This window comes from Caloenas nicobarica, chromosome 2 (assembly GCF_036013445.1).
Source record: "Caloenas nicobarica isolate bCalNic1 chromosome 2, bCalNic1.hap1, whole genome shotgun sequence".
Classification (NCBI taxonomy): domain Eukaryota; kingdom Metazoa; phylum Chordata; class Aves; order Columbiformes; family Columbidae; genus Caloenas; species Caloenas nicobarica.
This window is the reverse complement of record NC_088246.1, coordinates 29,578,170-29,591,809: the sequence shown is the minus strand read 5'-3', so window position 1 is coordinate 29,591,809 and position 13,640 is coordinate 29,578,170. Positions and strand designations below refer to the sequence as shown.

Sequence of the window (13,640 nt, the reverse complement as noted above, 5' to 3'; positions counted from 1 at the left end):
TATCACCAGTGAAGTGCTACAAACATGTCACATTCAGAAAAAATATTTTTCCCCAGGCTTCTGAACTAGGAAATTGATACTTTTTGTTTGCTGTTACAGGAACAATCTGAAATCCTAATCAGACACCCTCCTGCACTTCTTGCAGTACAAATGATACAATATAAAGTGTCTGACTTGTCTGGTTTAGGGATTTACATTTTCCAAGAGCCAACAGATCTGCTCTACAATCCAGTTTGTGAAATGTGGAAAAAATACTTTATTCAAACACAATGCTTTTCACCAAAGTAGAAGGATCTTGAGGAGTAAATCAGTCTAACCACTTTGTTGTTAGTTCTATTGCTGTTTCTCATTAATAGGAAAAATGATCAGAAGAAGGACCATAAATCAGCCATTTCAGGGTGATGGGAGACCTTGTCCTTCTCAGATGGAGCAATTCAAACCCTGTCCAGTAAAACCTTGTTATCGATGGCAATATGGTCAATGGTCTGCATGCAAAGTAGAGGTAAAAGCCATATGGGACTTTGGCATTATGGAGCTTGCATATCTAGGCATATTTGTGATATGCTCTGACATATGCTTCATAACAGTGTAAACAATTTTTTCCACCTCTCATACAAAAACTAAAGATTTATTCTTAGAGTTCATATTTGTCAACAGTTATAAAAATGTCCTACAGATATTCAAAGTATAAATGTAAACTTTGCTACCTGAGCAGCGTTCTTTGCTAATAATTTAAATCTTTCTGTTGTAAAAGAATAATCTGTGGAAATAGATTGGCATCCTAGAAGAAATCTCCACATGAGATACTGCTGTGTTTGCAATTTAAAGGCATAATTAGCTCTATGCTTTAAGAAACTGTAGTAGCAGCCAGCAGAGTTTTGGAGAGTTTTGGGTTTGTTTTTATTGATTGTTTCAGAAGTAAAGAACAAAGTCTTTTTTTTTTTTTTCTCTCCCTACTGGAATGAATATGTAGCTAAGCAAAAAATAATAGGAGAGTGACATGTAGGTCGGATTTAGTGTTTTGGAGCTTATGTCCAGCATTCATGTATGTCCTCCTTCCCCAGGATGCTCAATGTGGAGAGGGAACACGAGTGAGGAACATTTCCTGTGTGGTTTTTGATGGATCCACTGAAGATGTTGGCAAAGTAGTAGATGAGGAATTTTGTGGAGAAATAGAGCCTGTTATAGATGGCAATAAGAAGATGATACTTGAGGAAACCTGCACTGTCCCTTGTCCAGGTAACCAAGCTATTCCAAATAAATGTTGCATTTCAAGACTGGTTGGGTATCATTGCAGTTAGCAGTGCCTAGCATTAACCACAGGCAATTAAATCTTTTTCACATGCTTTACTGATGAGATTCATCCATCAAATGACCAACAGAGTTACTTTCTGATAGTGGCTTCATGACAACAAATCAATTAGAAAAAATATCAGGTTTTAAATTTTATAAAAAAATATGTCTCAGTCTCACATTGTACCTAATAAGAATAAATTTTTTTTCACAAAGTCTTTTGAAATAAAACCTGTGTTTAACTTTAAAAGACAGAGTTTTATTTTACAGCTAAATATTTGTCTTAAGTGCTTAGACTATGTAACAGCTTTATTAATACTTTTAACAGTGGCTAAGAATGTGATGCCTTTTACAAGAGTCTAAGGAGGCTAAGCTAGGGAGTCTTATTTTTTTGCTTAAAGGGACTATTCCAAATGAAACTAATATTTTGGTGTCTGAGAAAATTTGAATGTTTCTATCTGTTTAACTCGCTGGATGTGACATACACTATCATTGCCCTCGCAGACTGAATCCAAAGGAGCTGTTATAAATTAGCAGGTGCATGACCCTCATACTGAGAAGAATTAAGAGCCTATAAGAGCTGTTTAATTTCCAGTAAAACCACCCCAGCTCATTTCAAACACTTATTTGTAGAGTTCGAAGTGTAGTGCTGTTGTTCAGTAGAGTCATTACTGATGTATCTTCACAAACAGTGATTAAATTCTTCAGTTCTGATGTAGCTATCATTCCACACCAGTTCTCTGGTTTTGTTCTTTTGCAACTCTCCTCTTTCTCAGGATTTCTTCCAGTTCATTTTGGATTGGACTGAAGGTAAAGTTGCTTCAATAAATAGAAAATAATAAAAACCAGAGAGACTTCCATCACAGCTTTGCACACAGCTTTCCAATTGCATGGTTTTTACATATTTTTACTTATTAAATTAAAATTGGAAGAATAAAATGCTTGTAGCTATGGTTTTTTGTTAGTTGAATTTATTAAAAACAATAATAATAAAAAAATATATACATGTAGCTGCTTACTGCTCAGTTTTAAAATTTTGCTGACCAGAAACCTGTTCTTCAACAATTTCACATTTAGCTGGCAAGAATAACTGCCCTGTGGGGATGTGCTAATGATACGGTCCAACTAATGTTTCAAAAAAACACTACTTGTTTTCCTATTATGCATACATCAGTTCTTCAATTATTCTTCGCATGCTTTCCTAACGTTGGCAAATAAAATTCCTTCATTAATCAGGCATCTGGTCAACACGGTACTGATTATATCCTTCATCAGTATAATGCAAGGTAGCATGCATTTTTAATAGCTCTTTTGCTGAAATAATGAGAACTAAAAGGTTTATTTGTGAGTCTGTGCACAGTCTAGTTCCATTTTCTATTGCAGTTTTAACAAAATGGTCTCTCTGTGTTGTGCCTCAGATATTCCTTAAATGTTCTTTAGCCAATCATGCTAATTAGTGTTATTAATAGTATAATATTATTTTTCAGTTTTGCTCTATAAGATAACGTTCTAAAAATTTCTGTTATCCTAACATGAAATAGCCAGAGCAGTCATTTTAATCACCCTCTTGTTTCCCTTTCTTGCAACAAATGTTCCAGCAGTTGTTTCTGCTGGCTGTGTAGAGAAATTCTGCATGAGGATAAGTAACTATTAATCTTTTTAAAACCAGAAAATGTTTTCTCTTTTAAAGATCAAAGACAAATTTAGCATAAGGCATAGAGTGCACAATACTCTAAAGTTTACAAAAATCCAGACACTGGGTGGAATGTTACTCAGAAATTCAAAATGAGAGTGATGTTATGCAAATGCGAAAGGAAACTGCCCTGCTTTAGAACAAATGGCTTTTGTATAACATAATCTTTTTATTACTATTTTCTACTGCACAGATATTCAGAGTGTCAAAATATTATCTTCTCACATTTTAAAAAAAAAAAAAAAAGGAATGAAAGGAAACTATAAAGTGGGAAGACTAAGAAACTGAATTTGGACTCTTTTTCTAGAATGTATTCAGTGCAAAAAACTCTTAACATCTGAAGATCATTTGTCTTACAAAATTACTTTTGGCAGGAGACTGTTACTTGAGAGAGTGGTCAGAATGGAGCCTTTGTCAGCTGACCTGTGTTAATGGTGAGGATCTCGGCTTTGGAGGGATCCAAGTCCGATCTCGAGCAGTGATCATTCAGGAATTAGAGAATCAACATCTCTGTCCAGAACAGGCTTTGGAAACAAGACCATGCAATGGTAAGCACCAAAATGCACAGAAGGCCACTTCCTGTAAGAAAAAAATACAGAACGACAATAGTTTTGTTTTCATTCTGTTCATGGTATCAAATGTAGGCAAATACGGATTTAGTAGACATAGAAATGCACTTAATTTTTTGTTTTCCATGTATCAACTGTAAACAGAAACACTTTCAAATGCTGCCTGTCATATATTACTACTTTAGGCACAATTTTTGGATTATTTATTATATTTTTTTTTTGTAACAAAATTTCTTTTTATGATATGGGAAAAAATACTTGCTTCATCTGCTTGATAACATTAATAAAAATAAATATTTAAGTTTTGATACATAACCAAATTTAGATTTCTCTCTACCCTTTGAATTGTTTTTAGTCACATGAAAATGACATTAAAAAGTCTCAGTCACGCTTACTACTGCTACTGGACAAAGTGTCTAAGAAAAGTCATTTTCTGTACAGACATTTCTTGTCCATTCAGAGGCCAGGCAGATCAGGCAAAAAGGAATTTCCTATTTATAAGGGAACTAAGGTACAGAAAAACTTCCTAATTTATCCCAAGCCATATGAGAGGAGTACAGCAGAGCTGAGACATGAAGCCACAGGCAGCCCAGGCCACTTCGCCAAGCACTGAAGCTTACCAGGAAAGGAACCTGACTTCTAAATGAGTTTTGTGCAACAGATGGGCCATAGCCATTATGAGGTTATTGGAAGCATCTGTTTTGCCCATTAACTACATTAGGCTTACTCTACAAGCAGTGTGTACAACCATTATATTTAGTGTCCAGGACACATCTGGTCTATTCTGTATGTACCCAGTAAGTGCAGGAGACCTTGAGGCCTCCAGGTGTGCAGTGCACCCTTCTAAGTTGCTGAGTGAAGGAAGAAGGGGTCTACTTAGCCATAAAAGCTGTTAAACTTAATGAATATGGCCTACTGATGAGTGTGGCTACCACCAGTGGCAGCCTAAAATCTTGTAATCAAATTTCTTGAAAACTGAATGTTCTCTTTGTAGATGGCCAGTGTTATGAATACAAGTGGATGGCAAGCCCATGGAAGGGATCTTCTCGAACCGTGTGGTGCCAAAGGTCAGATGGCTTAAATGTCACAGGTAACTACTCTTTTTATATACACACAAAGGCCTGGAAAACAGGTGCATAATGTCTTTTCCCAACACATAGCAGATCCTTTAAAAAAAATATTGTTAAAAACACTTGTTCCTGATGTATGAATCAATGTGCTGTTGTCTTGAATCATCATGATTTTGCATACTAAAGATGTATTTTCTTTTCCAGAATTATGCAGCATGTAATGCTATAAAAGTTAATATAAAAATTATCTTCTGTACTGGACCTGGAAAGTTTACGTTGTATTTTTTTTTTTTTTTTTTAGAATAGACATATTTACACTTCTAAATGTAAGGTTTCAAACCCTACAATAAATAGAACTTTTACGTATCAAAAGTTCATTTCAATGCTTATACAGAGGCAGAAATGCAAATCTTGATAATATCATCCATAGATCATATATATCCTTAAAATTGCAAACTATCAAATCTTAATAAATATGCTAATATAAGTTTATTTCTTTACTTCAGCAACATAAACCTGTCGCAGGATAATTCAGTGGACAGATATGGGATGTAGTTACTTTTCGTGCAAGCCAAAGCACAAAACATCAATTAAGAATGACTGAGGTCTCAGAATTCAAGAAAAGCTTCATATATGTCTATTTATATGAATTTATTTATCAGAACTAGAGATTCATTTAAGCTAAGAGTAATGCATTTGTTGTTAAATAATTTTTGTATCAGCCCAGGAGATAGTATTAATAAGAGAATCCCAGAGACTGTAAGCACATCCTCAATACCAGCCACTCTCAAGTCAGTCACAGGAGGGAGGGGAGCTCTAATTCACGGACTGTCAACACGATACTTCTTCAGGTTGGAATGCACCACTACTGTCTGTAACAGTAGAAACAAAATATCTTTATTATTTTTACAAGGTTTTGAAATAATGCTTAATAGCCCCAAGTCTCTTTTGCAAGTGTCACCTTGTACTGTAAGAATATTAAAATGCATCACCTTCACAATGAACGCAACAGGGCATTGTTTATGTACCTTGATTGCTTCCTGCCTAGCTAAGATGTTTGTGTGTTAAGCAAATCTCTAAGTAAGAATTCTTATTGAGATTAATGTATTATACTATCTATTAAAGGTCCTACAGGATTTCAAAATAAGTAGCATCTTGGCAATTATGGCTCTGAGATGATTAAATTAGAATATATACATAAATCACAGTCAGTCACATTAGAGTTTGTTCTGATGTGACTCAATAGTCATGTGATAAATGCCAGGAAAGACAAGTGTATGAACATGTGTCATTGGCAGATTTTTCATGATGAGACCTGCTAGGCAGACTAACCTTGAACCTATGTTGTATCTCTTTTTTGAAAGTTTGTTTGGATGTGTGCTAATTTTCTGATTTGAAATTAAGACTAGTGGAAAATTCCAGACAATGTAATCACCAATTTCCATGCAATGCAAAATTATATTTTTTAAATGTTCCTGATAGTTTTCAAACAAAGCACCTAAGTATAATGTTCTTCAAGAACTTCTCTGCATGAAATATACAGTTGTGAACCAGATTGTAATTTACATTTGAAAGTTTTTTGAACGTGGTTTGTATAAACTACAGCTCAAATGATATATGTGTATACATGATTGATTTAAATGAAGATCAGCTATTTTGATCTAGAATCAACCCATATCTCTGATTACTGTGTTTCTTTGCTGCCTTATTGCTGCACATTTAACACAGTGTATTTTGATTCAGACATTATAAATTTTTTTTATTATGAGTCCTGTTGCTATTTAAGGCCTTTATTTATTTACTTACTTGCATAATATTATTGTGCTAAATAGTTCTTTTTTACTTGAAGGTGTTGTTTCCTATGGGTGATGAGTCAACTCTTTCCTTCTGCAGCTTCCTTGGATGACTGATATTTTATTACATAGATTCCCACAGGCACGTGATTTGTATGCTAGGTTGTACGTTTTTCCTTTCTGAGGGTGGGGAAAACTTATGCAACCAGCAGGGTTTTTGTTCTTCATTGGCCATCCCGTTAACACTTGGATCTACGTAACCACATCTAACTGCATCTGCTATGGTTGTGACCAACCTCAGCTATCAGGATTTCATCATCATATCACACCAGTATAAAAATGTTATTAATTTGGGAGATGCAAGGTAACTCATCCTGTAGTAGTATGAATTTTAAACTACGTGATGCATATCCCTCTTCTGTAAGCTAAAAGGAAACCTGGGTAAATTCAAACTGATTTTAAATGTGGTTTAAAGTCATTCTGGCTGAAATGATAGTGAAAGCCTGATTGTGTGTATTGGTCCTTAACAATAACTGCACTGTACATAGAGCTGTAGAAACGAGAACTAGGCTGTATAAAAAGGATAAATACTGAAACCCACTATATCATCAGTATCAAGGATGTAGTACATGCTTAATACTTCTTTCCTTCGGAAAACTCTTAGACTAGCATGAAGTGTGGCTTCATAAGAGGCAAAGCTATAGCATGTTTAAAAGTGACTACTGAGGAGCAGCAGTAAACAGGTATCCATTCATAATCTGGTTAAGTAGTTTGATTTCAGTTTAACAGGCAAAGATACAAACCAAAAATACACTTTTATTTTCTTTGTGGCCAAAGTTTTAGGGTGTAAGTCATAAGGAGGGCCCTAGAGAACCAAAATCTGTTCCCTCAAGCACAATAAAACCTTTAAACTGTTTTTTGATCAATCAACGAAAGGAACAAAGGGAAAAACAAAAGGTTCACTTGCCAAATATTAGTTGTCCAAAATGCACATGAATGCAAATACATGTGCTGTATCCTTACTCTACCTAGAAGAAAATACATGATACCAATTATCCTTCACCTTGGAATAAGAGGACTTTTAAATTCAAATTAGCAATAAAATTGTAATCCATGACATACTGTGGCAAGCAATGACATCAGTAATTTTGTCAGTGGTGAGGTATTAGCATGTCAAAATATGATTTTCTGTCCTACAGGGGGCTGTTTAGTGATGCGCCAACCAGATGCTGACAGGTCATGTAACCCACCGTGCAGTCAACCCCACGCTTACTGCAGTGAGGTATGTGCTACTGCATTGGAGCATAAAACACCTCCATGAGGGCTTCCCACACATCTCTCTGCATTACAAAGATAACACCAACAAAAAGTTTTTTCAGAGGTTTTGCTGATCATTAATTTGTTAAAATAAACCTCAGTGCATTTTCTGCCTTTCATTTAAACATTGAATAATCTCTGTTGGTTTGCTACAAACCTGCAAAAAAATACTCAAAGAGGTACTCTTCAGGCTAGCACCCATCAAAACAGTCTTCTCTTCCAGTCACCCATGTTGTTATGCATTATAGCGCACAGAAAACAGTGTTTTTCTGCTACACAGTGTAAACCACTTGTTCCCTACAGACTAGAACATGCAGTTGTGAAGATGGATACACCGAAGTTATGTCCTCCGATGGCACACTCGAACAGTGCACTCTCATCCCAGTGGTGGTGATCCCCACCATGGAGGACAAAAAGGGAGATGTGAAAACCAGTCGAGCTGTGAACCCTACCCAGCCCTCCAGTAACCAGTCAGGACGAGGAAGGACCTGGTTTCTACAGCCTTTTGGGCCAGGTGAATTCATGCAATGAGCAGTTCTTAATGCTAAGTACTGCTGCAGGGTCTGGCATTTCCATTTTTGTGATGCCAAGGAAGAAAAACCCTTAGGTGTTCATTTAAGAAGAAAGGCACCTACCCTGACTGAAAACAATGGAAGAGACATAAGCAAACCCTTAGCCTTCTCAGCCACTCCATCAGTGTATGTAATGGAATCTTGTATTGCAGAAGATTTCCTTTCAATCACTTCTACCTGTTAAAATTCACAGATGCTATTTGAAATGTGACTTTAGAAGGGAAGTGGCTGCGAAGTTGCAAGCCAGGATATTAAATTATGCTGACTCAACCAATAATGATTCTGACAGAGGTGTGAAGAGGTAGCACTGAATACTGCAGAGGGTAAGGGCTGCTTAAAATTTGCAGCCATAGCATAAATTGTAGAAAAACAATCCATAAGCTAATAAGCTAATGCTTTTCTTTCATATCCATATTTAAACTAATTCATGTTAGACAAGAGCTAACCATATTATTGATATTTAGTGTAGACATTCTCATTGCTTTTATGATAGACCATGTTCTTTAGAGCTGAGCAAGGACCTATGTGCAATACTGTAAGACAGGTTTCACATTATAAAATATTTTATAAAGTTCATCAAGCAATCAGATTTCACTAAATATTTCCTGGTACTATTAAGCATTGAGATAAACAAAATTTTAAGTAGCAAATACTTTCTCATAAAGAGATATGATGCTTGTCCAAAATGTTAATTATATTAATGGAGCAATTGGTTATCTTTTTAAATGTCTTTTAAATCACATAGAGCTAAATATTCTAACACGCCTGTGTCTTACAGCGTTCATTCCTTTCTAAAGCTTTTATGAATGTTTTTAATCTGAAAATTGAAAACGTGCATAATCCATAAAATGCTGCAAATCGAGAACTACAGCAGTACTTCTGATAAGCAGATTAAATCATGTTTGGGTTAGAAATACTTATGTTAGATCCCATTAGTTCTACTAGTATTTACTGTTACTTGTACTGTACCTGCAATAAAATGGTCTTTACTCCAAATAGTTAATACTTTAATCCACAATAAAAAAATAAATAAAATTAAGGTTTTCTGGTCCTCCTTTAAAAAAATAGCATCTTACCAAATATGTTATCTTTTACTCATTCTAGCTAACTCCACCTGAAAATGCCAGAGGGTGAGTTGGAGCAGCCAGAGTGCTGACAATAAGGAAATGTCAGATAGTTGCCTTCAACTATTTAGGAACATGGATGCTCATGTGAGCTCAGACATGGGGTTTGCAGCAAGGAGCAGTTGAGAGATTTAATGAAAACTCACCAGTTTTCCAGTAATTAAAGTTAGGAAGTAAACATAAGTCAACTCAGACAAAAACAATGGTATTCAATAGAACTAATACTTTATTCAGTGAAGGTATGAGCAAATATGGAAGAAAGTAAACATTTTGCACTTCAGATGAGATTTATGCTTGATTGTTTTAGTTCTAGGATTGGGTAACTATTGGAAAGGTTTTGATTTACTCTAGCATGATTATGCATTTCCTCACAGTTTCTAAATTTAGATTTAAAATAGTTCTTTCACTGTCTTCAACAAATAATATTGGAGTTCGTGAAAGGAAGATATTTAAATTATCCTTTTCAGGTGTCTGTGTTGATGTATTACCCAAAACAGATGAGTTTGAGATGCCAGTTGCCTTGTATATGCAGAAATAATCTGTCCAGGGGAATTCAGAAAGCCTGAGTTACATGCAAGTAGTAGCATATGACTTCATTATCACAATTCCCTGCTTAGGCAAAAATAAACAAACTTGTACACAAGGTAATGCCAGTCTTTTTTCAAGGAGATAATACTATTTTAAAACAAGCAAACCCCTAACAACCCAAAACCCCTTACCAATGGAAATAAGCCAAAGGGAGAAGAAACTAACCTCTTTAGCGGTACTGAAGTTTGCATTCCTCTCATTCCTATTATCATATCATTGGATATGCCAGGTCAAATCTTCTGTTCCATCTATCTTTAATGGTTCAGGTTTTTGTATAAGTTATTATTAATTATAATATTTCATTACTTTGATAATGATGCTAAAATGTTTTTATATTAATTAGTCTTGAACAAGTTGTCTACATGACAGCAAGACTGTGCATTGCTAGAGAACAGAAAGCCTGAACTGCACAGCAATGGAGAGGGCTACTGTGAATCTGAGCAAAGTCAGTCTGACTAATTTTTGTTATTATCGTTACATTGTAGAAACATCAACCGCATTGATAATGCCTTTTTGCTCTAAAGAGGTACCAGGAAATAATAAGTATTTGGTCAGAAAAAAATTAGTTGTGTTTGTTTACAGTGAAAATATACATGACATGGTGATTTTTTTCCCCCCCTTGTAAATGAAAGAATTCAGCTTTTTAATGGAATTTTCATTGTCAAGGAGGTGCAACAAGTCTAGCTAACCTCCTGCAAAAGAACATTTTCAAAAATTTAGAAATGTGCACAATGAGTCAGATAAATGTAGTGAGTCAAACAGCATGGACTGACCCTGGGTTGTGACACGCTCATTCGGGGTTCAGAACAAAATCCTCAGACAGAGAAAGTGACGTCACTTTTCCTGGGACATGTGGGTGCACCTAGGATCAAGGCAATCAGGAGTGTGGGATCTATACCTCTGCCTTCAGGGACATCGTGTCCAATATACAAACTGCACAGGCTGCGCATAAATGCAGTCCTGATTAACAGACAGTTGTTCTATTTATGAGAATGGGTTGTCTTTTTTGGTGTATTTTCACTTGTTCTGTGAGGGGAAGTTGTTTTATAAACTTATATACGGTAGGGGAAGAAATTTTTTAACTATTACTTATGCAGTAGTGAAAGTTGTGTATGTGCAGTTAAGGTGTAGATGAGGTAAGACATGCAAAAGGCATTTCAGAACATAAAATTAAATAGCAACAAGAATGAAAATAACAGGCAGATTGATTTACCAGAGATAGAATGGAAGTGATGCCAACAGCATAAACTAGTCCCAGGCTGCTAAGCTGCCCTGCGATTGCACTGAAGGACTGTCCGCTACCAGCGGGCCCAGGGTCTGGGTTTCTGGGGGTCTCACTTGCCTCTGCCCCACATCTCAGCTCCATTTGGATTATCCAGACTTCATCTGAAAACCAGAACATAAGTGCACAGACAAGTTATTGCTCCATTTTATAACAGTATTTACTCTTAAACTGTAATTGCTAATAAAGAAATTGATTTTGCTTTATAAAAGTGTTTCTGTACTATATCAGAACTAATAATTCAACAAGACTAACTCAAACACTACTGACTAACATTCATTCCTTTTAGATGGGAGGCTGAAGACCTGGGTTTATGGTGTAGCTGCTGGTGCATTTGTTTTACTCATCTTTATTGTTTCTATGATCTATCTAGCCTGGTGAGTTCTTTAATTATTTACAAACAAGCAGTCCCACACAGACTGTAATGCAAGTGTTTATATGTGCTGCTGTAGAAGCTGCAGGCACTTCTGTGAGCTGCGGTGTTTAATTTTCCATGTCCTTTTGTCCAGGCTCAGATTAGTGGACTCTGGTTATAGTCTAGATGATGGCTAAACACGAGTTCTCCTGAGGTTAGAAGAACTTACAAATAAGGCACAGCTTAATGTACAGTTTATTTTTACCCAGTTTCTCTCTGTTAATAATGTACTGTGTCCATGATAATTTCATTGCATCTGTATCACAAAATGCAGAGAGAAATAGCAAGAGGAAAATTTACTTATCAGGCAAGTCAGATTTGGTATTTGGCAGGATATAGAGAGACACAACCAAAAAAATGCTGAAAACTTTGTTTTTCACACACAAAATAATATTTTGTTGAAAAGTCTTAGTGCATATGAAAGCACAGATTTTTTGCAAGAACAAGTCACCTTTGAGAATGCTCTCCCTGACATTTTCTAGGTCCTGTTTGAAATTTCTGATCCAAATGATTATGCAGGTGGAAGGCAAGGGAAGTGCGGCTGTATGCATCAGGCTCTTGGTCAGACTGCACTAGTAGGCATTTGAGGGGCTTCTGGATTTGTTTATTTCTTTAGTAAACCTTCCCCAAAACCCCAATTCTGTCTAAGTAAAGAACAAAATCTTTTATGTTTTTGAGGAAAAACATCCATTAGCATGCAACTCCATTGCAGATTCTTCAAGCTGAAATCCGTGGCCACTGCAAGACACTGTAACAACTGGTTTGGTAACAAAGAATTAGATTTAGGAAGCCTAAGTGCCATAGCTGAGATAGGATTTTGGAAAAGACTGAGGAAGCACAGGCTTATATTACCCTCTAAAAGAAGACAAGCACTAAAGCATGCATAAACATGCATTTTCCTTTGGCTTGGTAATTTTTTAAAACTTCATCAAATGGATTGGAAATACTGTTGGATTAAAATCTAATTCAAGGCTAGGTAGGGAATGATTATGGCTTACAGCCATATCCCTGCTATTTATGACTGGTTTGATTATAACATCTAGAATTAACTGTAGTCATTCCAGCAAGTATAATGAGAGAAAACTGATCTAAAGATGGAACTTTCCTGTAAAAACCCTTGATGTGTTAACAGAGGTTAAGATTTGAGTCATATAATTTTAAAGAACTTGATCATGGCTTTGATACATGACCAAATATTGCACTGCAGGCTCTGGGTTCTTCTGAAAACTGACAGATCTTGCAGGATTACCTGCCAAGGATTTTCTCAAGTCACATCAGCCCCATAACAGTGTGTTTCTGAACAACTGAACTTCAAATTAGATGTTGCTTTGGGTTGATACAGAGATAATTAACTGATCCAAGTAAAAGGTTTAGGCTCACAGCTTTTACAAATGAACAATCAAATGCATTATCTTAAAACAACACACTAATCTTTCATTTAAGACTGAAATCCATCTTTGCCATGTTATTAGTTTCTTGTTCTATTTACAAATTATCTTATTGTTTCAGCAAAAAGCCAAAGAAGCCCCAGAGAAGGCAGAACAACCGACTGAAACCTTTAACCTTGGCTTATGATGGAGATGCAGATATGTAAAATATAACTTCTCATGGTGACAAATGGAGTCTAAATTAATGGATTGAAATCAGAAGGTATCCAAAGCCACAGGGATTTTCTATGGAGTGGAATAAGTGTTTTGACTTTTTCTTTTTTGTAATTGCACCACGGATAAAGGAGGATGGATTTCGTAATGCCTATGGATATTCAAGGTATTATTGCTTTACTTTAGACCATCAGCACTGAGAAATCTGGCAGAATCACGTTAATAGAAGCTACAGTTGGAGATTTGTAGTCTTTCCTCAATCTTACCAACTACAAGCACCACTTCTGTTTCCAGAATACTGTAATTGACATAGTATTAACAGT

The 13,640-nt window shown here is 35.8% G+C and overlaps 1 protein-coding gene across 1 annotated transcript in view; it reads left to right on the top strand.

Annotated features, from left to right (window-relative positions):
• The window catches only part of THSD7A (thrombospondin type 1 domain containing 7A), a 193,778-nt gene extending 180,395 nt beyond the window's left edge, over positions 1–13,383 (top strand). Inside the window, exons 22-29 of the mRNA XM_065628411.1 lie at positions 357–502; positions 1,065–1,239; positions 3,361–3,534; positions 4,550–4,645; positions 7,618–7,700; positions 8,039–8,249; positions 11,591–11,678; positions 13,226–13,383. Of these exons, the coding sequence (XP_065484483.1) occupies positions 357–502; positions 1,065–1,239; positions 3,361–3,534; positions 4,550–4,645; positions 7,618–7,700; positions 8,039–8,249; positions 11,591–11,678; positions 13,226–13,310 (1,058 nt within the window). The 3' untranslated portion in view covers positions 13,311–13,383. The remainder of the gene's footprint in view (positions 1–356; positions 503–1,064; positions 1,240–3,360; positions 3,535–4,549; positions 4,646–7,617; positions 7,701–8,038; positions 8,250–11,590; positions 11,679–13,225) is intronic.
• Positions 13,384–13,640: the final 257 nt, after the last annotated feature.